We start from the raw sequence: 25,703 nt of genomic DNA on the forward strand, positions 1-25,703 counted from the left end.
GAGATTACAGCCGACCTCTCGGCAACGTAATCCCTCCGCAGCGGGCCGCGCACTAGTTTTAATCACGCCCCACCCCCTGGCCGCCGGCGTCACCTCCGCCACTCGGGCGCTTTCCAGCAGCTTCCAAACACGGGGCCTCTCAACGCCACCTCTCCCTCAAGGCGGGTGCTGCAGACCAGCGGCCCCGCCCGAAGGCCGGCGCTGCAGTCAAAACTGCGCCTGCGTCAACCCGGAGACGGAGGGGGAGGGAAAGGACCGGAAGCGTCCCAGTCTTTGTGGTCCCCGCCTTGGCGCCTAAACCTTTTAGCCCCGGAGCAGAGCAGGAAGGGAACCTTTTAGGCGGCGGACTCACCCCGGAAGTTGCTCGCGGAAGGGCGGTGCAGTCGGGGGAGGAGCGGGCTGAGGGCAACGTGTGTTGAACGTTGCACTCTGGTGCCAGGCTGTGGTGGAGGAGCCCCAAAGCTGGACCTAGAGTTCGCGTCGGCCCCAGGGCGATAGGAAGGGGGCGTCCCCGAAGCAGGTATGGGTGGAAAGGGAGAAGTTTGCTTCTTTACCCGAGGCACGGAAAGGACAAAGTGTTGGGGTGACCTAGAGGGAAGTCTGCGTGCTAAAGTGGGGTGTGGGGAGGCGAGAAGGGGCCGGGACCTGGTTCGTGTGCAAAAAGGTTTGGTGACCGCGGGGTAAATGTAGTGGTTCCTGAGGTATCTGAGGTAAACGCTGAAGAGAAACCAGAGTAGGCCCCCCGCTTTTTCCTCTTTAAGGGGCGGTGAGGTGGGAAGGGTTCCTGGCACCCCTGCGATCCTTCTAGGTTTGCAAGGATGCGTCCTTGGGGCGGGGGGGGGAGTTTGGTTCCTTGAAGGGGTGAGGCGAGGCTTTGCTACTTCCCATTGCAGCGCTTCGAGGCTTTTGCTGCCTCTCTTTTGACAGTTGGCAATCTAATCTGCTTGCTTGATGTGGGAGGCGGGAGATTCCTGTCAGAACAGCTCTTTGCTTCCTTTTTTTTTTTTTTTTTTTTTGTGTGTGTGTGCATGGAAACATACGCAGTTTTGTCGCTTTCGCCATGGCTGAGAAACCAGCCAGACTTCACCTCCATGGCCTCCTCCCTGGGTCCCTTCTGGGCTCGCAGTTGACAGTTCGCGCTTCTGGAAAAGCGAGCGACTCAAAGTTGAATGAATGAAAAGGGGCACGTGGTGAAGAAAGCGCCTGGGGGTGCTCTGCCCTAGGTCTGGGTCTGGCTGGCCAGCAAGCCTGCCAGAGGGTGGCTTTTCGGTCTTAAATTACTTTTCCTTCATGTCATCCGGAACTGTTGGCTCTTTCCTTGCTGCCCTCGAGATGGGGTTGACTGATGTTTTGAAACTTTGAGCAGTGACGGACTCAGGTTTGTTTGATAGAAGTAGCCTTTTAGCAGTGAGGTGGGGCAGATGTGGGGATTTGAAAGCGGGGATTTGAGCTTCTAAGGAACTGTATGCAAAACTGTTAGTGCGCGAAGAGGGAAATGAGAAAAAGAATCGCTCCAGTTTTCTATTGCAAACTGCTTGGAAGTTTATTCAGTCGAGGTGAAATCCTCACATTCAAATGTAGGACTATGCAAACCATTGTTTGTAAATTGTATTTGAAGACCTGAATGGATCCTCTCTGGTATTGTAGTTTTAATGTTTCTATTTTAGGTGGTTACACTAGTGTTAAAGTTTGTGGTGTCGCCTGGAGCGATAGCGCAGCTGTAGTGCCTTTACCTTGCTCCGCCCAGGGTTTGGTCCCTAGCACCTCAGAAATTATCAGAGCCCTGCCTGAGTAATTCCTGAGTGCAGAGTCAGGAGTAAGCCCTGAGGTCTGCCTGGTGTGACCTCAAAAACATTTTTTTGTTATCAGTTTGTAAGATTACTATCTTATATTTAAGATATATGTCTTGTATTTAAAATTAATTTTCATGATAGAGCAGTCCAAACCAGGTCACAGGCAGAGCATATGCTCTACCAACTGCATCACTGTTCTGAGTATTTTTCCAGTGCTTTTATATTTGGGTTTCTTTGTCCTCAGGATTTCGCCCACCAGTCTACTCGTCTATCCTTTTTAAATGTTGGGTAGTAGGATCAGAAGATGAGCAGATGAAAGTAAGACCTGTTGGGAAAGTTTTTAAGAACTTATAGATGGAAATTTTTGTTTGGTTGATTTTGGGCAAAAAATAGCCCAGTGCTCTGGGCTTTTGTTTGGAGGCCACACCCAGCTGTGCTCAGAGTTTATCCTGCCTCTGAACGGGCTTGGAAATTGGATATCAGGGATTAGGCCCAGGTAGCCACATGCTAGGCAAGTGACTTACCCATTATACTGTCTCTTTGGTCCCCAAACAGAAATTTTTATCAAAAAACAGTTCACTTAACACATACAGCCTTCCCACCTTTTTTTTTTTTTTTTGAGAATACAAAAAGTTTGTTGCATAGTTTCTTACATAATGAACTGGAAGGTTTTTGCCTCATAAACTATTAATGACCTGTCATAATTGCATAAAAAGTTGCTCTGCATTTTACATATATTGTTTAATTCATAGTCCAACCCATTTGACAGTAACTTTCTGAATCTAGATCACTAGATCTAAAAGCCTGTGCTTTTTGTTTGTTTGTTTTTATGTTTGGGGACCACATGGGATTGGTCCAGCCCAGATCTGTCCCAGTCTGCCTAGGGGGACAAACGCCCTACCACTGTGCTGTCATTCCAGTCCTTAAAAACATGTAGCTATAGAGTTCTTTCCAGAGTTCCTTTTAGCAAGGAGATGACAAATAGAGGTGATCAACAAAAATTAATTAGTGAAGTCTCTGAGCCAATTAAAAAGAGGATAATAAGCTTCTAATTTATTTTTACATTGTGCGCAGTGGTGTGACTGCACAGGACATTTGACCACTTCTTGGTACATTTTCAGTTGTCAGACCTGACTGGTGAGCACTGTTGACATTGAGCAGGAAGTCTGCACAGCAGTGCCTTTATTAACAGCTGACCATATCGTTCTCACCAGGTCTAAAATGTCCCGCGTTAGTTGTTACACCCAGTTATTGTAAGGCAATTTAGAATTGGAAACCAAGATGTATGGAGGAGATTCTGGAGAAAGCCGTCTTCATTTTGAAATTTTCTTAGAGTAATTCAGTGTGCTTCAGTTTTCTGGGAGATGGTTATCATATAATCAGGGAATCTTAGATTTGAGAAGACTATTGTTTGATACCATTTTAGAATGGGTAGATGAATATTTACTTTGGTTAAAGGTGTCTCATGTATTGGTTTTCCTGGAAGTTCAGTTCCTAAAGTTGACCATTTTTTTCAAGGCTAAACTCCAGTATTAAGTTTGATCATATTGAATGTGATTCTCCATGGGCCCTTTCTAAAAAAAAAACAAACAAAACAAAACAACTTATCTGATGTGTATTTGTATTTGGACAATGTATTTTATTCTGGTCTCTAACATTTTAAGTTTCCTTCTCTTTGGTTTGGTAATCTATTATTAATTGTGGTCTTAAATATTATATATTTTATATATTATATATATTATATTATAATTGGGTTTTTTTTTTAAAAAGAGAGGGAAAGAAAGAGGGAAAGGAGGGAAGAGAGCATACTAGGGAGTGCATATATACGTAATTTTCATTACAGTGGTTTTTTTGGTTTTTTTTTTTTTTTTTGGTTTTTGGGCCACAGAGTGCCTGTGGTTACACATGGCTTTGTGCTCAGAAATTGCTCCTGGCAGGCTGGGGGGGGGGGCTTATAGGTTGCCAGGAAATCAAAACCCCGGTTCGTCCAGGGTCGGCAGTATACAAGGCAAATGTCTTACCACTGTGCTGTCACTCAACCCACTTTATAGTGTATTGAGATTGTTCTTTTTTATTATTTGTTCATCACCTTTTATCTTAATTGTTGATTAGATCCATAGGTTAGTATGTATATTAAAATATGCAGTATATTAAATTTGGTATAATCGATGGTTTTAGACATCCTCTGGGAATTTAGAATGTGTGACCCTCTTCACAGAAAGTGTGACTGCTGTACATGATACAAAATAGAATCTTGTTGACAACTTTTAATAGGTAGAGTTCTTTTGCCTCTGCAAGGGATGGCATAATAGATCTTTTAAAAAGAAGTTTCTAGGTAAAATACTGACATGTTTGTTTCGAATTGTGTGTAGACTTAAAAACAGATTTTCAAAATTCTTTTTTTGGGGGGAGGGGGGGTCACATCCGGCTGCACTCAGGGGTTACTCCTGGCTCTGTGCTCAGAATTCGCTCTTGGCAGGCTGGGGGACCATATGGGATGTTGGGATTCTAACCACTGTCCTTCTGCATGCAAGGCAAACGCCTTACCTCCATGCTATCTTTCCGGCCCCAGATTTTCAAAATTTTATTTAATATAGTTTTCCTTAAATGGTAACCACTTCAAGTACAAGTTTTGAGAAATTTAGTTTTAAAAATAAGCCTACTACTGTTTGTATTGCCTGTCTCTGCTTCCCCCCTCATAGATTGGTAATTTAAAAATTTGTTGTTGTTTTCAATACAATAATTTCAGAATGTTTATCTTAAGTTATAAAATTCTATTTGCTTTATAGATATATAAAGTTTCATGGCCCTCTTAAAGTAAATAGGATTATTTATTGTCTATTAACTTTTTTTTTTCAGGGTTCATAGTGATATTGACATGTTTCAAGTGACATAAATTAGCCAATGACTCGGAATGATGGATTCTCAGAAGATTGGAAATGGTTTGCCTGTGATTGGACCAGGGACTGATATAGGGAAATCTTCACTCCACATGGTGGGGTATTTGGGAAAAGTTAGTGAACTTGTTTTTTGCCTCAATGCAAAGTTGAGGTCTTTGAGACTTAAATTCCTGTTTGTGAGCTTAAATTCAATTTTATCAATTAGTTTTTAAAAAGCTATCTTCCACGGAAATCTTACAGAAATGGCGAAAGATTGTTTTAATATGTTTTAATATGTTTACTTCTTAGTATTGTATTGATATGTGAAAGAAGAAATAAAATGTAGACCTTAGGTTTATTCTGTAAAAATATGAAATATGCATTTTCCCCTGGCAGTTGACATTACTTTTTTCTTGCAAATAAACCTTATGCTGTTGTTAACACTTAAAATTCTAAATTTAAAATCATAATATTTCTTTTGAATAATAGATGTATTAGAAACAAATGTGCATTTCTTTTATTTGTTGTGTTTAAAATAACTTGCCAGGACACTTGTAAAATTGTAACATTTTTGGTGGTTATTTCATGATAATTTGTTGCAATCTAGAAATGTCTGTTTTAATTTGCTTCATTTCTCTTTTAGAGTTGTGATTTAGTTAAAATTCTATCAAATGAGTATTGCCCTGCTTGTAGAGAAAAAGGAAAGTTAAAAGCCTTGAAGACTTACCGAATTAATTTTGAAGAGTCTATCTTTTTATGTGAGGATTTGCAGGTAAGGTATTGCTTTCAGATAGTATCAAGATGTCACCCTTTGCTTTTTTTTTTTTTTTTTTTTTCAGTGTTTAAATTTGGAATTTTCTTTTTGTTTGTTTGTTTTTTGGGTCACACCCGACAGTGCTTAGGGGTTATTCCTGGCTGTCTGCTCAGAAATAGCTCCTGGCAGGCACGGGAGACCATATGGGACACCAGGATTCGAACCAACCACCTTTGGTCCTGGATCGGCTGCTTGCAAGGCAAACGCCGCTGTGCTATCTCTCCGGGCCCTGGAATTTTCTTTTTTAGGCTATAACTTTTTAATACATAAGAAATCAATTTCTGGATTTTTGCTTCATGTGTAGTTTAACAGTTTCTGTGTTCTCTCTCCTGGTTTCCTGAGTTAGTACAAGTAGATGTTTATTGTTAATATCTTCAATACGGGAGAATATACATTCATTCCAGGTTTGATTTTTGTTTCAGCCTGTGGAAGTATTTACCAGCTGTTGGTATATAGTAGTTACTTCATTCCTTGGCTTGTTAATTCTTAGATGGTTAAAGGATTTTTCTAACTTTTCTAATTTTTTTCTAATTTTGGTGAAGGTACACCTCCCAATCAGTACTCATGGTGGGTGAGGGGTATACACTCCTGATGATCCTCAACAACCTAGGCTAGATCATATTTGTGCCCTGCGATGTCAGAGACCACTAGTGCCTCTTCCATGGTGCTCAGAGAGACCATGTGATAATAGGCTTGTGTACGCAAGACATATGTCCCTGAGGCCAATTCTACCTCCCTGGCCTTCATTTTTGTTTTGCTTGTTTGGGGGCGACACTTGGCTTTGCTCAGGGTTTATTCCTGGCTCTTTACTCAGAGATCACTCCTGATAGACTCAGAGGATCATATGGAGGGACTAGGCAAGGCAAGCACCCTCCCCACTGTCCTCTAATTCTTGGGCCCCATTGGCTCTAATTTTGAAGAATAGGTTTAATTCACCTCAAAAAGGACAGGTATTATAATGTGATTTTTTTTAATGTTTTTTGCACTTTATGTCATTCATTTTCTCTTTTTATGCACTTGAAAAGTCAAAAATTCATGCTTGAGTCAGTCCTACAGTGTCTTAACACCCTTCACCAATACACATTTCTTACTACTAAATGTCCTCAGTTTTCCTCCGACTCTCTTTCTCCTACCTGCCACTATGGCAGACATTTTTCTTCTCTCTCTCTCTCTCTCTCTCTCTCTCTCTCTCTCTCTCTCTCTCTCTCTCTCTCTCTCTCTCTCTCTTTCTCCCCCCTTTCTGTCTCCTCCATTTTCCCCTCTCTCTTTATCACTTTTTCTCCTTTTTAGCACCCAGTTCTTGTCTAGAATGATCATTTTCAACTGTCATTGTTATAGTGGTTCGCACTCTGCCCTAACGTACTCTCCCACTATTTGTGGCAAGTTTTTCACCGGGGACTAGTGCTGGCCCTCTTCTTTGTTGTCTTGCTATATTAATACCATACTATCATTGTTTTATGTATATCCCGTGAATGAGTATGATCATACTATGTCTATCCCTCTCTGACTCATTTTCCTCAGCATAATACAGAATGTTTCTTTAAGCATTTGAATTCTTTAGACTGAGAATGCAGCTGAATTTTTGAGCAAGTTCCTTCTTTGTCTGAAGTTTGATCCCTAGTACTGAGAAAACAAAGAAACCCCAAAAATAATTTAAAAAATTTAAATCCTCTCAACATGAAGTATTTTGTTGAGGAAAATGTATGTTGTTGTTGTTTTTTTTCTTAGCTTTTTTCCTAGCATAGTTCCAATTAATTAGAACAATTATTTTGGGGATCAAATTTTTTATAAAATGTTTTAGTGATAGTTATTTAAATTTAAATAAATTTCGTTACAAATATCAAATGAATGCTAAAATTTTATACACTATTTTATGACTTGAAATTGTAAAATTAGACAGACTAAGGAGAATGCTTGTCTTTTTTATCATCTTATTTTTCTAGTGCATTTATCCTTTGGGCTTTAAATCACATCATAACTTAATTTCTCCTAATTTGGATGATTGTCACACTCCAAATAAGCCTCAAAAAAGAAAGATTTTGGAAACCAACAATAAAGATTCCCATTTCTTGTCAAATTCTAAAAAGACAAAAAATTGTGTTGATGATGAACATGTTTTGAACCACATACATAATGGAGAAGAATATGATAAAACCTCATCAAATTTACAACACAGTCATCAACAGACTTCAATTAAGACAGTTGATAACTTTGAGCAAAATGAAATTTTGGAAGCTGATACTGTTGACATGGCTGTGGATGAAGATTTTTCTGCAGTTAATGACTCTGGAACTGGAGGAACGACCTCTCAGAATGAAGGTTGCACATCTCAGTTGGAAGGGCCATTGGAGAGCACAACATCTGCCCAGACTTCATTTGTGCAGTGGGAAAATGCTGACGCTCTCTGTTGGTTAGACTGTATACTGTCAGCATTGGTGCACTTGGAAGTGCTAAAAAAAACAGTGATGGATCTGAACTCTAAGGAGGAATCTGTCTTCCAGAGATTGTTTACAAAATACAAGGAAGCCAATAAGCTCTACAGCTCTCATCCAGGTAGGTCTAAAGGTTGGTGACAGTATTTTTATTTTTCTGTAGGTAAAGTACATGCTGAGTCTTCTCAAAGCATGTTGGAAAGATGGATGTTATTAATAACCTGTGTTTTAAGTAAAAGCCAGGGCAAAATACTCTGGGATAATGTGAAGCTTGAGGTATTATAATTGCATCATCATGACTTTCTGAAAGGCAGTCTTTGAAAAACAGTATAGAATACACAAGCTGTGATTATGTCTTAGCTGTCTGTACATAATAGTGCTCTTCATGGAGTTCATCATATAAGTCAATTTTAAGGTTTGTACTTTCTACAAAAAAGTAGAAGTATAGAATATAGAAGAATATAGAATACAGAAGTAACTACAAGTCAACCACAATCTGAGAACTCAAGGTACCAAGCAGTGCCTGGGATCAAACCCAGGTGCTCTCTATCAAGTCCCAATATTTCCTCATTTTTGACCATTTAGGCTACCTACCATTTTGCTGTTGTGAATGAACACCATAAAAATAGTCTGTTTGTCTTTTGAATCCATTTCTAATTTTATAAGAGGATAGCTGTCTTAAAATTTAGACCAAGATTGGGGCTGGAGCAACAGCACAGCGGATAGGATGTTTGCCTTGAAAATGGCTGATCCAGGGTCAGTCACCATCATCCCATTCGGTCCCCCAAATCTACCAGGAGTGATTTTTGAATGCAAAGCCAGGAGTAACCCCTGAGTATTGCCAACTAATGGCCCAAACGCCAAAAAGGGGGTAAAGAGGAAGTGGAGCATTTCACTGCGAGGAGGGCACTTGCCTTGAACACAGCCAACCCTGGTTCGGTATCGAGCATCCCATATGTCCCCTGAGCCTGCCAAGTGTGATGTCAGTGCAGATTCAGGAGTAACTCTTGAGTGTTGCTGGGTGTGTCCCAAATATTCCCCCTCTCCACTCCAAATTTTTTTAAAGTTAAGATTTGTACCAACATAATTTTTATTTTTATATGTAACAGAGTTTCTTTGAATCAGTTTAGTAGTTAATTTTCTCACACTTTAGTTTTGCTTTTTTCTGTTTTCTGTAATTGCTGTATATTTTTTATTTATAATATAACTATTTTCTATACTTTATAAAAGCATTATTTTTTTATTTGTTTTTTTTTTTTTGTTTTCTTATTTTGTGTGTGTGGTCTTGTTTTGGACCACACCCAGTGGTGCTTAGGGGTTACTTCTGGCAGGATTGGGGGATCACGTGAGATGCTGGAAATCAAACGTGGGTCAGCTACATGCAAGACCTACTGTGCTATTGTTCCAGCCCTGCATTACTTTTGAGTTATGGATTTTCTTTTTCCCTTGGTTGAGTAGATGGAGACCTAGTTAGGTAACAAATACTCTGCTTTATGCTTACTTACTTCAGACGAATCCAGATATATAATAGTGAAACAAAGAGTTTGGTCAAGATGGTATATCTTAATGGTATATCTGTAATAAATCTAACTGAAAAGTTAGTTTGAAGATTTAGTGTAATATTTGTATGTACCATATTTTTTTGTATCATAAGGCATACTTTTTCCCCAGAAGATGGGGGAAGTGTTATGCCCCCTTTATTGCTCAGACATACTACATAGTACAAGCAATCAGGTTAACCCACTTTCACCGTCACATATAAGCTTTCATTTAAGACTATTTAATCGCTGCTGTGACTTCCATTTTTTCTCGTTTTCCTTGTCTAAAAACTGCATCTTATGGTCAGGTGCATCTTATAGAACGAAAAATACAGTATATGGAGACTTATTCAAAATAACTCTTTTTAAGGTTGTTTTTTGGGGTTGGGGCCACAATCGGGGTGCTCCGGGGTTATTCCTGACTTTGTACTCAAAATTCATTCCTGACAGGCTCGGGGAACCATACGGGATGCCTAGGATTCAACCCAGGCCTGTCTTGGGTCCATTGCATGCAAGGCAAATGCTCTACCACTGTCCTATCACTCTGGCCCCTCAAATTAATCTTAATCTTGGAAAATTTTATATTACTATTCCATCTTGAGAATTTTTACTTTAAAGACTTAATTGCACGTGAGAGATATGCCTAAAGGTTTTACCATAATAGTATTTATACTAGTGGGATTCATCCCTAGAGGAGTGGTTAAGTAAACTGGTTTAACTAGCCTGAAATTGTTCTTTGATTTCAGGCCTTTTTCAGCACTAGACTAGGGCCTTTCAGGGCCTGTCCTGGGCTGAGACCTGACAGTGGGCAGGATTGCATTGGGGTTGACCAAATACAAAGAAATCACCCTGAACACTATACTCTCAAACCCAAGTCTGAAGACTCCTCTAAGTCTTCCTAAAGTAATAACAGGAGGACACTATGCAAAATATTAGCAAATAGTCATAACCTTATTAAGGATTACTAAAAAGATTTATGTGACTACGTTCAGTAACAATCATAAAATGGAATATTTCATTTGATTATCTTAGCCGTAAGTCATAATCACATGTTTTAAGAGGTATCTCAGCTATTTAAGAAATAGGCAGAATATATGAAAGCTTTGCTTTCTTCCTAAGCTTGTAGTTATTTCAGCAAGAAAGGCTTTCAGTGAAGTTATACCTATATAGAATGAAGTTCACTGTTAGTCACCAATATGATGCTGTCAACAAATATTGAGAGATTACATGGTAAACCACAGAGTTAGGGTGAAGAATGAAAAAAATGTTGTGTTCTTTGTTTTTCTTTGCAAAATTTTGCTAGGTTGATAAAATTACATATTCTTGATGAACTTTCATACTTGATAATCTCTAATTTTCTGTGGAAAAATACATGAGAAATTGATCATGTTCTGTATTTTATTTTAGATGGAAAGTATGAAAAGCTTAATCCAGAAGTGATTAGAAAGATAGAGACCTCTCTAAATGAAATCAGATCGGACATTTTTATTAGACTACAACCTCAGCTTAGATGTACATTAGGTAAGTAATTTGTGTGAAATGATTTATTTGTATTGCTCATTTAAGAAATACTTGCAGCATAAAAATGTGATACTGTTTTATTACTTTGGATGATCAGATTATTGGGAGAGAACTGGTTAGTTTTATTTTAGAATCTACCACTGGTTAAGTCATTGGTAGGCAGAGTTTGTTTTTGTCTTTTGTGGGGTTTTTTTGTTTGTTTGTTTGGGAACACACCTGGTGTTTCTCAGGGATCATTCTTGGAGGGGCTCAGAGTCAGCCAGTGCAAGGCGAATTCCTTACTCACAGTACTGTCACTTCAACCCCAATTTTTCTATATAAATATACAAGCTTGAAAGTGAACATAATTCTTAGAACCCTGTGAGTATTCTTGTAGCTATTTACTCGTGTACTTACTAATACATTTTCCTCTAGACCTATTTACCAAGGATTTTCAACCTTGACTGTATTTTAAAAAACTCTGGAGGAATTTAAAAGTAAAGTTTATTGCTAAGGGGTCTATTAAATAAGAATCTTCAGAATATGGTTTTGGTGTTAATAGTTTGTTTTGGGGGTGGTTGTTGTTGTTTTTTTTTTTTTTTTTTAATTTTTTTGTTTTGGAGCCACATCCACCAGTGCTGGATTAATCCTGGCTCTGTGCTCTGGGATCAAGCCCCAGCCAATTGAATGCAAAGCAGGCACCTTATCTGTTGTGCTGTTTCTCAGGCCCCTAGAACAAATTCTTCTCCCTGTCAATGCCTTAGGCTGGGTATAGAGACTAAGAAATAGTATTGAAGGGTTTCTGAAAGCAGTGTTGGAGAAAGAGTCTCCTAGTCTTCCTAAACATTTTGTTATTGCAGAAGGGTGCTAGTAGTTTTCTTGTGAGAGGATTTTCTTTTCTCTTTAATATTGTATTTATTGTATTAATATGATGCTATAAAAGCAGACCCGATGTGGGACAAAAGAAAAAAAAAGCAGACTCCTTTTAGTATATTCACCATATTAAGTTGTATAAAATATCAATGACTTCAAGTTTGTTATCTCAATGAATGGCATTTACTTTACACAGATACAATGTTTGTAAGCTCTGTCTTTTTATGTAGATCATATTTGTGTCCATATTTGTGTCCATATGTGTCCCATATTTGTGTATATCACTAGTCTGTCCCCTACTTGGTTTTTTTTTGTTGTTGTTGTTGTTGTTGTTGTTGTTTTGGGGGGCCACACCCGGTGACACTCAGAGGTTACTCCTGGCTATACACTCAGAAATCGCTTCTTGGGGGACTTGGGGGACCATATGGAATGCTGGAGGATCAAACCGAGGTTTTTCCTAGGTTAGCACATGCAAGGCAAACACCCTATGGCTTGCACCACCACTCCGGCCTCACTTAACTGCATTTTATATCACTCCATGACATTGAGACTAAAAGTATCTTTAAGGAGAAAACATCACTGTCCAAACAAGTGGAAGCAGAGATAAACAAAAGGGATTCTATTAAGCTGAGAAACTCTGCACTTTAAAGGAAATAGTGATTATGATACAAAAGCCACCCACAGAATGGGAGAAACTATTCACCCTATACTTATCAGACATGTCTGAAATCTTAAATTTAATCCCCAGCATCAGAAAATTAGAAAATAATATTCACAATATCTTACAAAGAACTTTCAGCATAAGTTTTAAAGGAAAATAATGTCCTGATAACAAATTTAGCCAAAAGGGGGACTAGAGATATAGTATAGTGTTTGTCACTTGCCTTGCAGGCTGCCAACCCCACTTTAATCCTAGCACCCCATGTGGAACCCCAAGACCTCCAGGAGTGATCCTTAAGGACCTATCCAGGAGTAAGCCCTGACCACCATCCAAAAACATAATTGGCCAAAAGACATTAAAGAACAATTAATAGAAGATATTAGCTTCAGTTGAATTGAATTTCTGGACAATAAAAAGTTGGTGAATGGTCTCTTATCATGGCAAAGATAGGTGCTTTAGAGAAGAAAATAAGAAAATTAGATCATTGGGTTGGGGTTACTCAGGGTGGGGATTTGGGATTATTGTAGTAGAGGCCAATGAAGCACTTAGAATTTGGCATTGGGACCAGAGAGATAGCAATGAGGTAGGCCGTTTGCCTTTCATGCATGGTCCCCCAAGCCTGCCAGGAGCGATTTCTGAGAGTAGGGCCATGAGTAACCCCTGAGCTCTACCGGGTGTGACCCAAAAACCAAAAGAAAAAAAAAAAGAATTTGGTATTGATGTTATACATTCTTTAATAGGGTGCTTTATACTTAATATCCATGAAAATTTATAATAAAAAATAATTGATCAATTTAGGAACTACATAACTTATCTAAAATGATCTGTAATCATAAATTAGTGTGTTGGGCTATTTCATGATACTTTGATTCATTAAAAAAAAACTACATAAAGATTTTATGTTGACATAATGGCACAGCTATTTGCCTTGCATGCAGTTGACCTGGGATCTACATGGGTTCAATCTCCCATGTCCCATGTGGACCATGCCCCCCTTTCCCACAGCCTTCCAGGACCAATTTCTGAGTGCAGAGCCAGGAGTAACCTCTGATTGCTGCCAGATGAGCCCCCAACCCAGTGGGAAAAAAATTTTTTATGTTGACTTTAGAAAATGTGAATTACTCCTTAAATTAATATTTATCGAGTTTAATAGCTGATAACTAATTATAAACTTTATTTTAGTAAGCACTATTTATATTTGTGGTTTTATTTTGGGCAGGGATTGGGGTCACAGCTGGTGGTGCTCAGGTTTACTCCTGACTCTGCTCAGGGATTACTTCTGGTAGTACTTGGAGGACCATATGTGGTGCTGGGGACTGAACTTTGCTCAGCTGTGTGAGGCAAGCATTCTACTACCCACTCTACTATCTGCAGCCCAACAATGAAATATTTATGATGGATATTTTTAAAAGTTGAACCTTTCCCTTGTCTGACGATAACTCATTGCTCTGTCATGTATATAAACAAACCAACATATGCTCAAACTGTGAATATAGTGGGAACAGCTGTAATTTAGACATACTTTTTCAGTTAATTATGATCACTAATTTCCCTTTTCCTCTTTAAAGGTGATATGGAAAGCCCGGTATTTGCATTTCCCCTGCTTTTAAATATAGAGCCCCAAGTGGAAAAGCTTTTCAAGTATTCTTTTTCTTGGAACTTTGAATGTTCACAGTGTGGCTACAAGTATAAAAACAGGTAGGTTGTCTTATTGTTGTTTTGTTGTTTCTTTTTGTTTTTACTCCTAGAGGTGACAATATAAGTCCCAGACAAGCTGTTTTTTTCACTACCCCACAAATGAGTGTGGTTATTTTATGTCTGTCTCTCTCCCTCTGACTCATTTCACTCAGCATGATGCTCTCTATGTCAGTCCCTGTATAAGCTAATTTCATGGCTTCAATTTTCTGAATGACTGCAAAGAATTTAGTATTCTAGTGTGTAAATGTTCCATAGTTTTTTTTATCCACTCATCTGTCTTGTATGCCTGAGTTCTGCTATGGTGAATAGTGCTGTCATTTCTGCATTGTGTTTTGGGGACCCCTGTAATATACTCTCAGGAATGGTATTGCTGGGTCATATGTGATATCACTTTCTAGGGTTTATTTTGTTTTGCTTTAAGGCCACACCCGGTGGTGCTCAGGGGTTACTCCTGGCAGGCTCAGGGATTCTGGGTATCGAACCTGGCTGCTGTATTATCTCTCTGGCTCCCAGTTTCTAGTTTTTTAGGAATGTTCATTTTGTTTTCCAAACAAGGTGAGCCAGTCTACATTTTCACCAGCAGTGAATGAGAGCCCCTTTCTCCTTGCATCCACGCCTTGTTCTTGTTCTTTGTGAATCTTTGCCAATCTCTGGTGTGAGATGATGTCTTGTTGCTTTGATTTGCATCTTCCTGATTAGTGATGTGGAACATTTTTCATGTACCTTTTGACCAATTGTACTTCTTTTTTGAGGAACTTTCTGCTCATCTCTCATTAATTTCTCCTTCTACCAATACCTTATTTTCCTTAGATATTAAACCCATATCAGATGAACATTAGGTAAGTAATTTCTCCCATTCCATGTCTTTGTATCCTAATCATTATTTCCTTTGAGATGTAGAATTTTCTTATTTCACTGTAGTCCCATTTGATTATTTTTGCTTCCACTTGCTTGACCAGTGGTGTTTCATCCTCGAAGGATCTTTTAGCTTCTGTATCAGGGAGAATTGTTTTCCTCTGTGTGTCTTATGGATGCATGTCTGATATCAAGGTATTTAGTCCATTTTGATTTGCATCTGCCTTATGACTAGTGATGTGGAGCATATTTAGCCTCTTTTGATTTGATTTTTGTGCTTGGTATTAAGAAGATTCTAAGTTCATTTTTTTTTTTTTTTTTTTTTTTGCACATACCTGACTAGTTTTCCCAACACCACTTGTTGAGGAAGCTTTCTTTGCTCCAGTTCATATTTTTTGCTCCTTTATTAAAGGTGACTATTCATATCTGAGGGCCTGCCTCGATTTGATTTGATTGACCTGAGGGTTTGCTTTTTTTGTTTGGTTTTGTGCTCGGAGTACTTCTATCTCTGCACAGAGAAATCACTCCAGTGTGGCCTGGGGGGACCGTGTGGAATGCTGAGAATCAATACACTGATTGGCCACATGCGAGGCAAGCACCTTACCTGTCTGGCCTTTTGAGAGTCTGTCTTTATTTCAATACCATTGTGTTTTAATTACTACCATTTTATTATTTTATTTTATTTTGGGGGGGTTTGGGCCACACCCGGTGACACACAGGGGTTACTCTTGGCTATGCGCTCAGAAATAGCTCCTGGCTTGGGGGACCATATGGGTCCAACTTAGGACATCTGCATGCAAGGCAAATGCCCTACCACTGTGCCACCGCCTCGGCCCCAATTACTACAATTACTATCACTTTATAGTACAATTTTAAGTTGGGGACTCCTTTCATCTTTTTTTTCCCCCAAGGATTGCTCTAGCTATTCGTGTGTGTGTTTTATTGAATATGAATTTTAGGGTTTATTTGATTTATTTCTTTGAAAAAAATTTCATGAGTATCTTTATTAAGATTGCATTGAATCTGTATAGTGCTGGGAGTATTGCCATTTTGATTATGTTAATTCTCCCAATCCAGGAGCAGGGATGTGTTTCTATTTTCTTGTGTTGTCTTTATTTCTTAAAGTAGTATTTTATAATTTTTTTTTGTATAAATATTTCAACCTCTTTTATTAAGTTGATTCCAAAGGACATGATTTTCTGAGGTACAGTTGTGAATAGTATTTTTTTTTAAAAGCTCTTTCTTCCTTTTCATTATTTTTATGTAGGAAAGCATGGACTTCTTCATATTAATTTTGTAGCCTGCCCCTTTACTATACAAATCTATTGTTTCTAGAAGCTTTTTGGTAGAATCTTTAGGATTTCTACATATAGCATCATGTCATCCACAAATAATGAGAGCTGATGTCTTTCCTAACTGCTATGGCAAGCACTTCCAGTTTTACATTGAATAGAAGTGGCAAGAGTGGGCATCCTTGTCTTGTGTCTGATCTTAAAGGGAAGGCTTTTAGTTTTTCCTCCATTGAATAGAATGTTTCCGCTGGGCGTACCGTAAATGACTTTGACTATATTGAGGAAAATTACTTCACTTTCCCATTTTGTGATTTTTATCATGAATGGGTGCCGGATCTTTATTTGGGAGGGGGGTCATACCTGGCGTCAATTCGGTTACTCCAAGCTCTGTGCTCAAAAAGCACTCCTGGCAAGTGCAGGGGATTGGCATTAACAGCTGGGTTGTCGCACTGGTCCAAGAGATGCTGGTTCTTGTCAAATGCTTTCTCTGCATCAATTGATATGGCGTGATTTTTATACTTTTTTTTATATGGTGTATTGGGTTGATTAACTGGCGTGTTAAACTCTCTTTGCATACCTGAGATGAATCATACTTGATCATGGTATCTGATCTTAATTAAATTTTAGGTTCTGTTTGGTAGTATTTTGTTGACTTTTACATGTTTTCATCAAGAATGTTGGCTATAATTTTTTGTGGTGTCTTTATTTTTGTTTATTTTGTTTGTTTGTTTTGGGGGTTTGGTGTTTTTTGTTTATTTGTTTGTTTTTGAATCACACTTGGCAGTTAATACTGGCTCTGCGCTCAGAAATCACTCCTGGCAGGGTCAGGGGACCATATGGGATGCTGGGAATTGAACCACCATCAATCCTGGGTTGGCCTTGTGCAAGGCAAATATCCTACTGTCATGCTGTCTCTCCAGCCCCTATTTTTCTTTTTTGTGAGTGACACCCGATAGTGCTCAGGGGTTATTCCTGACTCTGCACTCAGAAATTATTCATTGCAGGTTTGGAGGACCATATGGGGATTGAACTCAAGTTGGCCACATAAAAGACTATGCTGTGCTATCACTCCAGTCTTTTTTCTAATGTCTTTGTCAGCTTTTGGTATCAGAGTGTTAACTTCATAAAAACTATTTGGGAGTGTTTTGTTTCTTCAATTTTTTGAAAGGACCAGAAAAGGATTGGCAGTAGGTCCTCTTTAAAGATTTGAAAGACTTCACCAGTGAATCTCTTTGTGCTTTTGTTTTTGAGAAGACTTCTGATTACCATTTAATTTCCTCAATTGTTATTGATAGATCTATTCAGGTCTTCCAGATTGTCTTGGTTCAGCCTTGGGAGGTTATAGGAGTTCAGGAATTTATCCATTTCTTCTAGATTCTCTTGTTTCGTGGCACAAGATTCGCTAAGTGATCTCTAATGATCCTTTGAATTTTTGTGGTGACGTCCCACTTTAATATCTTATTTTCTTTTAAGTAAAACAGGTTTGATTTAGAAATTCTAAAGATGAGGAGAGTGAGAGAGTAATGTACTTATGAGAGAGCACATTCTAGCATTCAATTATGAAAGTACACATTTCAAGAGGGGAGGAGATGCATATTTGTGGGATATATATAGATATGTAGATATATAGATATTAAAGTGGAAAATAATGTTTAAAGACAATAGAAATGGACTGGAGAATTGGTCCTTAGTAGGAAGCTTGCTAGGGGAAAGAGGGGGGGTCAAGGGAACCAGATCAGGAAACTATGACAATGGTAAAGGGAAATTGTCACTCTAGAGTAGAACTGGGTGCTGAAAGGTGGTAAAGTGATATGCATGATGCCTTTCAGTAAAAATATTGTAAACCAGGGCCAGAGAGATAGCATGAAGGTAAGGCGTTTGTCTTGTATGCAGAAGGCCAGTGGTTCTATTCCTGACATCCCACATGGTCTCCTGAGCCTGTCTGGGGTGATTTCTGAGCATAGAGCCAGGAGTAACCCCTGAGTGCTGCCAGGTGTGACCCAAAAAAACAAAACAAAAAAAAAATATTGTAAACCACAGCACCTAAAGGAAAAAAAATAGGTAGGGGAGCCATAGAGGTAAGCTGGCAAGTAAGAATGAAGTTAGGAACATTGGTGGAGGGAAGGGAGCACTAATAAAAGGATTGGTGCTCAAATATTGTACACCTGAAACTCAATCATGAATAAATTTGCAATTTTGTGATTCATGGTAATTCAATTAAAATTGCTTAACGACTTTGAAAAAATAAAAGGGGAGATTTAGGCTACATGTGCTGGGCCAACAACATTTGTGCTCAGCAGCAACACATAGGCTAAGGCAGCACACATTTCTGATTTGGTTTATTAGGGCTCTCTGAGCCTTGCTAATGGCTTATCAATTATTTTTTTAAGGAACCTGTTCTTGATTTCATTAATCTTATGGACTATATTTTGGATTTCGTTTTATTCATTTTTTCTCTTTGTTTTAATAATATTTCCTTCCTCTTGCTTGCTTTGTGGTCCTTTTGTTGGTCATTTCCAATTTCTCAAGATATGCAGCCAAGTTTTTTTGTTTTGTTTTGTTTTGTTTTGTTTTGTTTTGTTTTGTTTTTGGGTCACACCCAGCAGTGCTCAGGGGTTACTCCTGGCTCTGTGCTCAGAAATCGCTCCTGGCAGGCTCAGGGGACCATATGGGATGCCAGGATTCGAACCACCGATCTTCTGCATGAAAGGCAAACGTCTTACCTCCATGCTATCTCTCCGGCCCGCAGCCAAGATTTTTATGTAGGGACTTTCTTCCTGAAAAATGCTTCAGAGCTATAAACTCTCTTAACACTGCTTTTGCTGTTTCCCACAAGTTTGGTATCTCATATCCTCATTCTCATTTGTTGCCAGAAATCTTTTGATTTAGTCTTTGATCAATTGGTTGTTCAGTGTGTTAGATTTAATTTCTGAATATTAGACCTATTTCTTCATTTCTTTTGGTGATTGACTTCTAATTTCCGTGAATCATGGTTTGAGAAGATAGTTGAAGATTTCTATTCTTTCAGTTTTATTAAGGTATGTTTTGTGACCCCCTGTGAAGAACAATGTGTATTTGTATTGGGCTCTTTGTGAGATGAATATATATATATATATATGGATATATGTGTGAAATATATGCACATATAATATATATGTAATAATTTATTACATTTTAATAAAAATATGTAATAATAAAATGTAATATATTTTACATATATGTAATCTACTAATCTCTTACTTTCCTTTTCTTCCTTCAAAGCCAATATTTTGTTGCTAAGTTTTATTCTGGTTGATCTATCCAGAGGATAGATCAGTATTGAAGTCTCCAACTACTATTGGAGATAATAGTATATATATTGTGTTGCTATCAATATCCTTGAAATTAGCACATTTTAAAAGTATTCTGCAGGTCCCTCACTAGATGCAGGCATGGTTAGGAGTATGATTTCTTCCTAATGTACATATTCCTTCATTAATAAGAAATGACCCTCTCTCATAAAATCTTTTTTAACCTGAAATTATGTCAACTATATTATTATTGACATTAAATTTTTTTTTTTTTTTTTTTTTGCTTTTTGGGTCACACCCAGTGACGCTCAGAGGTTACTCCTGGCTATGCACTCAGAAATCGCTCCTGGCTTGAGGGTCCATATGGGACGCTGGGGGGATTGAACTACCATCCCCTTGAAGTTAGCACATGCAAGGCAAGCATCCTATCGCTGCACCACCATTCTGGCCCCGACATTACAACCTTTTCTGAGAGAGTTGTTCATTTGAAGAATTGCTTTCTTAACTTTGTCTTTGAGTCTGCATTTGCTCTGATTGTTCTTGTAGGCAACAGGATGTTGGATTCAATTTTCTAATGCATTTGCCACTCTGTCATTTAATTACCGTATTTATTCGAATAACTTGCACCCCTAATTTTCTATTAAAAATCAGTATAAAATTTTGTTTCACACCAAGCATTGTAATTGACAAAAAAACATTGTTGAACACGTGTGGCCATGATAAAAATCATTTAGTGACAACGTAAACTGGTATAAACACAGTACCGAAATAAAATTACCAGTAACAATATTTATTTAAAATGCTTCAAAGTCAGATTCATCATCAGATACACTAAAGAGTTGTTCCCATTCTTCTTGAGTTAATTTTTCATCAATGTCCCAGTTGGCAAGAACATCTGTTTCTCCAGTTTCTTCGCTTTATTCTGAGTCTGAATTCCACAGCAGGTCGTCTTCTGTGCCATCCATTTTATTCTGATGCCTGTCTTCAAAAAACTCTTAGTGATCATTTCTTTTGATATGTCTTCCCATGATGTTTGAACCTAGGATGTCACGAGAGATAGGCCAGGTTTCTTGAGGGTTTATTTTTTCTTCGCCCTCACGTACAGTGTGTGGCTGCAGTCCGGAAAAGGCACATTGCAAAGTCACAATTTGCCTGTGCCCTCATTGGACTGGTTGTCACTGCCACCCCACCCCAGCCCTTGTTAATAGCATGCACCCAAACTTTGATTTCTTTTTTTGGTAGAAAATTCTGTGCATTATACTCAAATAAATACGGTAGTACATTTAATTTTTGACTTTGAGAGATTATTGTCATCAAATTTTTCTGCCATCTTTCTGTACAAGATTTTTGTTTTGGATTTGACTTATCTTTAAGTAGCTCTGTAGTTAATCTTTTAAAATTGATTTCAGTATGCGAAGTTCCTGGGTTATTTTTCCTTCAAATATGTATGTATTGATCAAAAATATTCTTGGTGAGAAGTTATTTTCTTTGAATTTTTTCACTACATTCCATCATAGACCCTTGGCCTGGAGGGTTTTCTTTGGTAAGTCTGCTATAATTTAATAATGCCCCTTTGTAAGTGATTTTCTTCTTTGATCTTGTTTTCAATATTCTGTTTCTCTGGTTTTCAGCATTCTAATTAAGATGTATTTTTTCAGGAGCTGGAGAGATAGCATGGAGGTAGGGCAATTTGTCTTGCATGGTGGAGAATGGTGGTTCGAATCCCAGCATCCCATCTGGTCTCCAGAGCCTGCCAGGAGCAATTTCTGAGTGTAGAGCCAGAAGTAACCTCTGAGTGCTGCCGGGTGTGACCCCAAAACAAAAACAAACAAAAATAGATGGATCTTGGAGTATTTTTATTTAGGTCTCTTTTTGCTGGTATCCTTCTGGCCTCCAGGATGTGGATATCTTATTTTTTCCAGTACTGGGCACTTCTCAACAAAGATATCTTGGACTGTTGTTGGCTTCATCATAGGGATTGTCTTGCTGGCTCTCTGGGGCCCCAATAATTCTTAGGCTGTTCCTCTTGAGTTTATCTCAAAGTTTTGCAACTCATCTTTGTGTCACTGATTCTATCCTGAGCTGTTACTTTGCTGCTGAGGCCTTCCAGTAAATTTTTCATTTCGCGTTTCAAGATTTTCAGTTGTCATTTATGTTTGAAGTTTTCTCATTTTTACTCATGTTCTCTGTGTGTTATTGGATATTCATTTCATTTATTTATTTTTTATTTGAGTTCCTTGAACATTCTCAACAATTTCTTTCTAAAGTCCTTTTCAAAGAAGTTATATAGCTGGTTAATATTGGTTGGATCTTTAGCACTACCATCATTGCTCTCTAAGATTGGTGAAGTTCTTCTTTTTTTTTTTTTCCCAATGTGATCTTTGCAGATTGCAGGTGATTCTTGCATGTCATTGTGTGGCTAAATGACTAGAAGTAGGATGTGCAGTATGAAGAGGTAAAGAAGAGCACGGCCACTAGGCTTTGCTCTATGGCTGTGGTAGAGCTCTTTTTAGGCCTCCTGACATGGGAACAACAATTTGCTCCTGAGTACCTTGGTTTCTATGATGTCTCAGTTGCTTGGGGACAGGGGCTAGGCTTTACCTGTCTAAGGTAGCCAGGAGTTCCTTTTTAGTCCTGGCACTTCTTGGGTGAAATGGACTCCTAAGTATTTTGAGCAGATATTTTTAATGTTTGTTGAAATCTCTGTGTAAGATTGATTTTGAATAAATAAATTTGAATGAAAGTTGCTTGTAATGATAGCAGCACTCTTTAAGTTTCTTTTACTCTTGATAAAAAAAAGAAATTCCACTAGTTTCATTATGCTTTAAAGAAAAAAAAAATATATATATATATATATATTTTTTTTTTTTTTAGTTTTTTTTGGCCACACCTGTTTGATGCTCAGGGGTTAATACTGGCAAAGCGCTCAGAAATTGCCCCTGGCATGGGGGGACCATATGGGACGCCCGGGGATCCAACCTCCGTCCTTCCTTGGCTAGTGCTTACAAGACAGACACCTTACCTCTAGCGCCACCTCACCGGCCCCTAAAGAAAAATTTTGAAGCTGCGATTTGCTCGCTTTCTCAAAACTAGAAGAGTCAAAAACCCATTTATAGGTTCCTAGCAGGTGTTTTCTTTAGTTCTTTAGTGGGAAGCATAGGCATTGGGAACAGTTGTGTATTTCTCTCTTTATCTGTATTTGTGCCTAAGAGTACCTCTCAGACTTCCTTAAAAGGGTCTGTTTTGTTTACTTATCTATTGAAAGTAGGGTTTCTTTTTTGTGTTGAGGGGGTCACACCCAGCAGTGCTCAGGGGTTCCTCTGTGCTCAGAAATTGCTTCTGGCAGGCTCTGAGGACCATATGGGATACCAGAAATCGAACCGGGGTCCATCTGGGGTTGGCCACATGCTAGGCAAACACCCTATCACTGTGCTATTGCTCCAGCCCAGACAATAGGGTTTCTGTTGTCCATATTTTTATTATGAAACTGGCATTTGGCTCCTGGGGTCTGGCAGACATTTTAGAGGTAACTTAAGCTTTCCCATTCATTTCCTTAGTCTAGTGCTTCTCAAATAGTGGGGCGCCCCCCCCCCCCACGCGCGAGGCTCCGTAAAGGGGAGCGCGTTTGACCTCGGCAAATACTGTCCTAACAAGCTAAGCCCCATGTTTATATCTCTGTATGTCTGGAGCAGAGAGTTGCTGTGTCCTGCTTCAAACCCATCTTCGAAAAGCTATGCATTGCAAAACGTGCTCATTGTAGCCATTCATCCAGACATCACCTCTGATTAAAAAATAAGCTCAAATTATTTTATATATTTTTGTTTTGCAGGTTAAAGTATTTTTTAATAAAGATACTATTTATAGTCGTGCATGGGGGGGTGCAGAAAATGTTTTCTTCTTCCTAGGGGGGCATGACAGAAAATAATTGAGAAGCACTGCTTTAGTCCTATGAAAACAGCCACACCCAGAATTCTCCTACATGAAGGGTCTCAAACTCACGGCCCACTGGCCATTTGCAGCGCTCCGTACAACATTTTGTGGCCTGCGGCCGGCCTTCAAATATCACAGAATTTGCAATTGTTCGCTTACCGAATAATCGCAATAAAAATCGCATTAGTAAGAAAAAATCGCATTAAACATTCGCATACCCCGAGCAGTTCCATTCGGGGTATGGAAATGTTTAATGCGATTTTTTTTTGCGATTTTTTTCCTTACTAATGTGATTTTTTATTGCGAATATTCGGTAAGCAAATAATCGCGAATACTTTGTGCCTAGCGCAGACGTCATTTCTGCTGCTCCTGCCCACTGTCCCTTGCATTATCGGAGGCCTAAGGGAAAGAAGGGAGAGAAGTTTATTACAGAATTAGATTTTGTCATACCTTCATCATGACTTCATTAAAGCTTGCAGTGAAGAGAAAGATTGATGACGAGCACAGACAATTTCAGGAAAAGTGGGAGACGCAGTATTTCTTTGTTGAGCACAGGGGCATCCCCACATGTCTTATTTGCTCAGAGAAAGTTGCAGTGCACAAGGAGTACAACTTGAAACGCCATTATTCAACTAAACATGCTGAGGAATGTGCAAAATATCAAAGAAATGAGAGAGCCAAGTGGGTTGCCAGTCTTAAAGCATGTCTAATGAGGCAACAAGATTTCTTCAAGAAAGCAACCAAAGAGAATGTTGCATCAGTCGAAGCTAGTTACATGGTTAGTGAGATGATTGCTAAGGCAGGGAAACCATTCACAGAAGGAGAGTTTGTTAAAAAATGCATGTTACGGGCTGCAAGTATTATCTGTCTGGAAAAGAAAGGTCAGTTTAGCAAAATCAGCCTTTCTGCCAACACTGGCAGAGTGCATTTCTGACATGTCAAGTGACATTTATCATCAACTGTGTGAGAAAGCCAAATGTTTTGATGCATACTCAGTTGCTCTTGACGAGGGCACAGATATAACAGACACTGCGTAGCTCACAATTTATGTCCCTGGTGTTGATTGCAATTTTGAATTGACAGAGGAGCTGCTCACAATAATTCCAATGCAAGGCCAGACCACCGCTAATGAGATATTTCGGCATCTGTGTGATGCCATTGAGAATGCAGGTTTGCCATGGAAGAAGTTTGTTGGAATAATAACCAATGGAGCGCCATCGATGACAGGGAGGAAAAAATGGACTGGTGGCACTTGTTCAAAAAAAACTTGAAGAGGAGGATGTAGAGAAGGCCATTGCTCTTCACTGCATTATCCATCAGCAGGCCCTTTGCAGTAAATGCCTGCTGTGTGACAATGTGATGTCTATTGTGAAATGCATCAACCAAATCAGATCCAGGGGCTTAAAGCACAGGAGGTTCCGTGCTTAGAGGAAAATGGAGTCAGAATATGGAGATGTGCTCTATTTCACCGAGGTACATTGGCTCAGCAGGGAAAATGTGCTGAAAAGATTTTTGAGTTGAAAGAAGAATTGAAAGCCTTCATGGAGAAGGATGGAAATGCTGTTTCTGAGTTGAGTGATCACAAATGGCTCATGGACTTAGCTTTTCTTGTTGACATCACACATAAGCTGAATGTACTAAACAAGATTTTACAAGGCCCGGGGCAGCTTATCAGTGCTGCCTATGACTTGAGAGCATTCTCCACAAAACTTGTGTTATGGAAATCCCAGCTCTCTCAGACAAGCCTTTGCCATTTCCCAGCATGCAAGGAACTTGTGGATGCAGGCATACCATTCAGTGGTGAGAAATATGTTGATGCTATTTTTAAGCTAGAGAAGAAATTTGATCACAGATTTGCAGACTTCAAAAAGCACAGAGCCACTTTCCAAATTTTTGTGGTCCCGTTTTCCTTTGATGTGCAAGATGCCCCTCCTTCAAATGGAGCTTATTAACCTGCAATGCAACTCTGATCTCAAAGCCAAGTTCAGGGAGATTAGTGGAAAAGCAAACATGCATGGGCAATTTTTGAGAGAATTGCCCCCCAGCTTCCCTGCGCTTTCCCAAATGTTCAAGCACAACATGTGCCTTTTTGGGAGCACATATTTGTGTGAAAAGTTATTCTCAATATTGAACTTCAATAAGTCAAAG

General features: G+C 38.9%; 1 protein-coding gene across 1 annotated transcript in view; it reads left to right on the forward strand.

Moving 5' to 3' along the window:
• Positions 1-4,692: 4,692 nt before the first annotated feature.
• Positions 4,693-25,703, forward strand: part of USPL1 (ubiquitin specific peptidase like 1) — a 33,840-nt gene continuing 12,829 nt past the window's right edge. The window contains exons 1-5 of the mRNA XM_049778888.1: positions 4,693-4,806; positions 5,316-5,444; positions 7,430-8,051; positions 10,864-10,977; positions 14,059-14,188. Coding sequence (XP_049634845.1) covers positions 4,708-4,806; positions 5,316-5,444; positions 7,430-8,051; positions 10,864-10,977; positions 14,059-14,188 — 1,094 coding nt within the window. The 5' untranslated portion in view covers positions 4,693-4,707. The remainder of the gene's footprint in view (positions 4,807-5,315; positions 5,445-7,429; positions 8,052-10,863; positions 10,978-14,058; positions 14,189-25,703) is intronic.

Source organism: Suncus etruscus, chromosome 8 (genome assembly GCF_024139225.1).
Source record: "Suncus etruscus isolate mSunEtr1 chromosome 8, mSunEtr1.pri.cur, whole genome shotgun sequence".
NCBI classification, from domain to species: Eukaryota; Metazoa; Chordata; class Mammalia; order Eulipotyphla; family Soricidae; genus Suncus; species Suncus etruscus.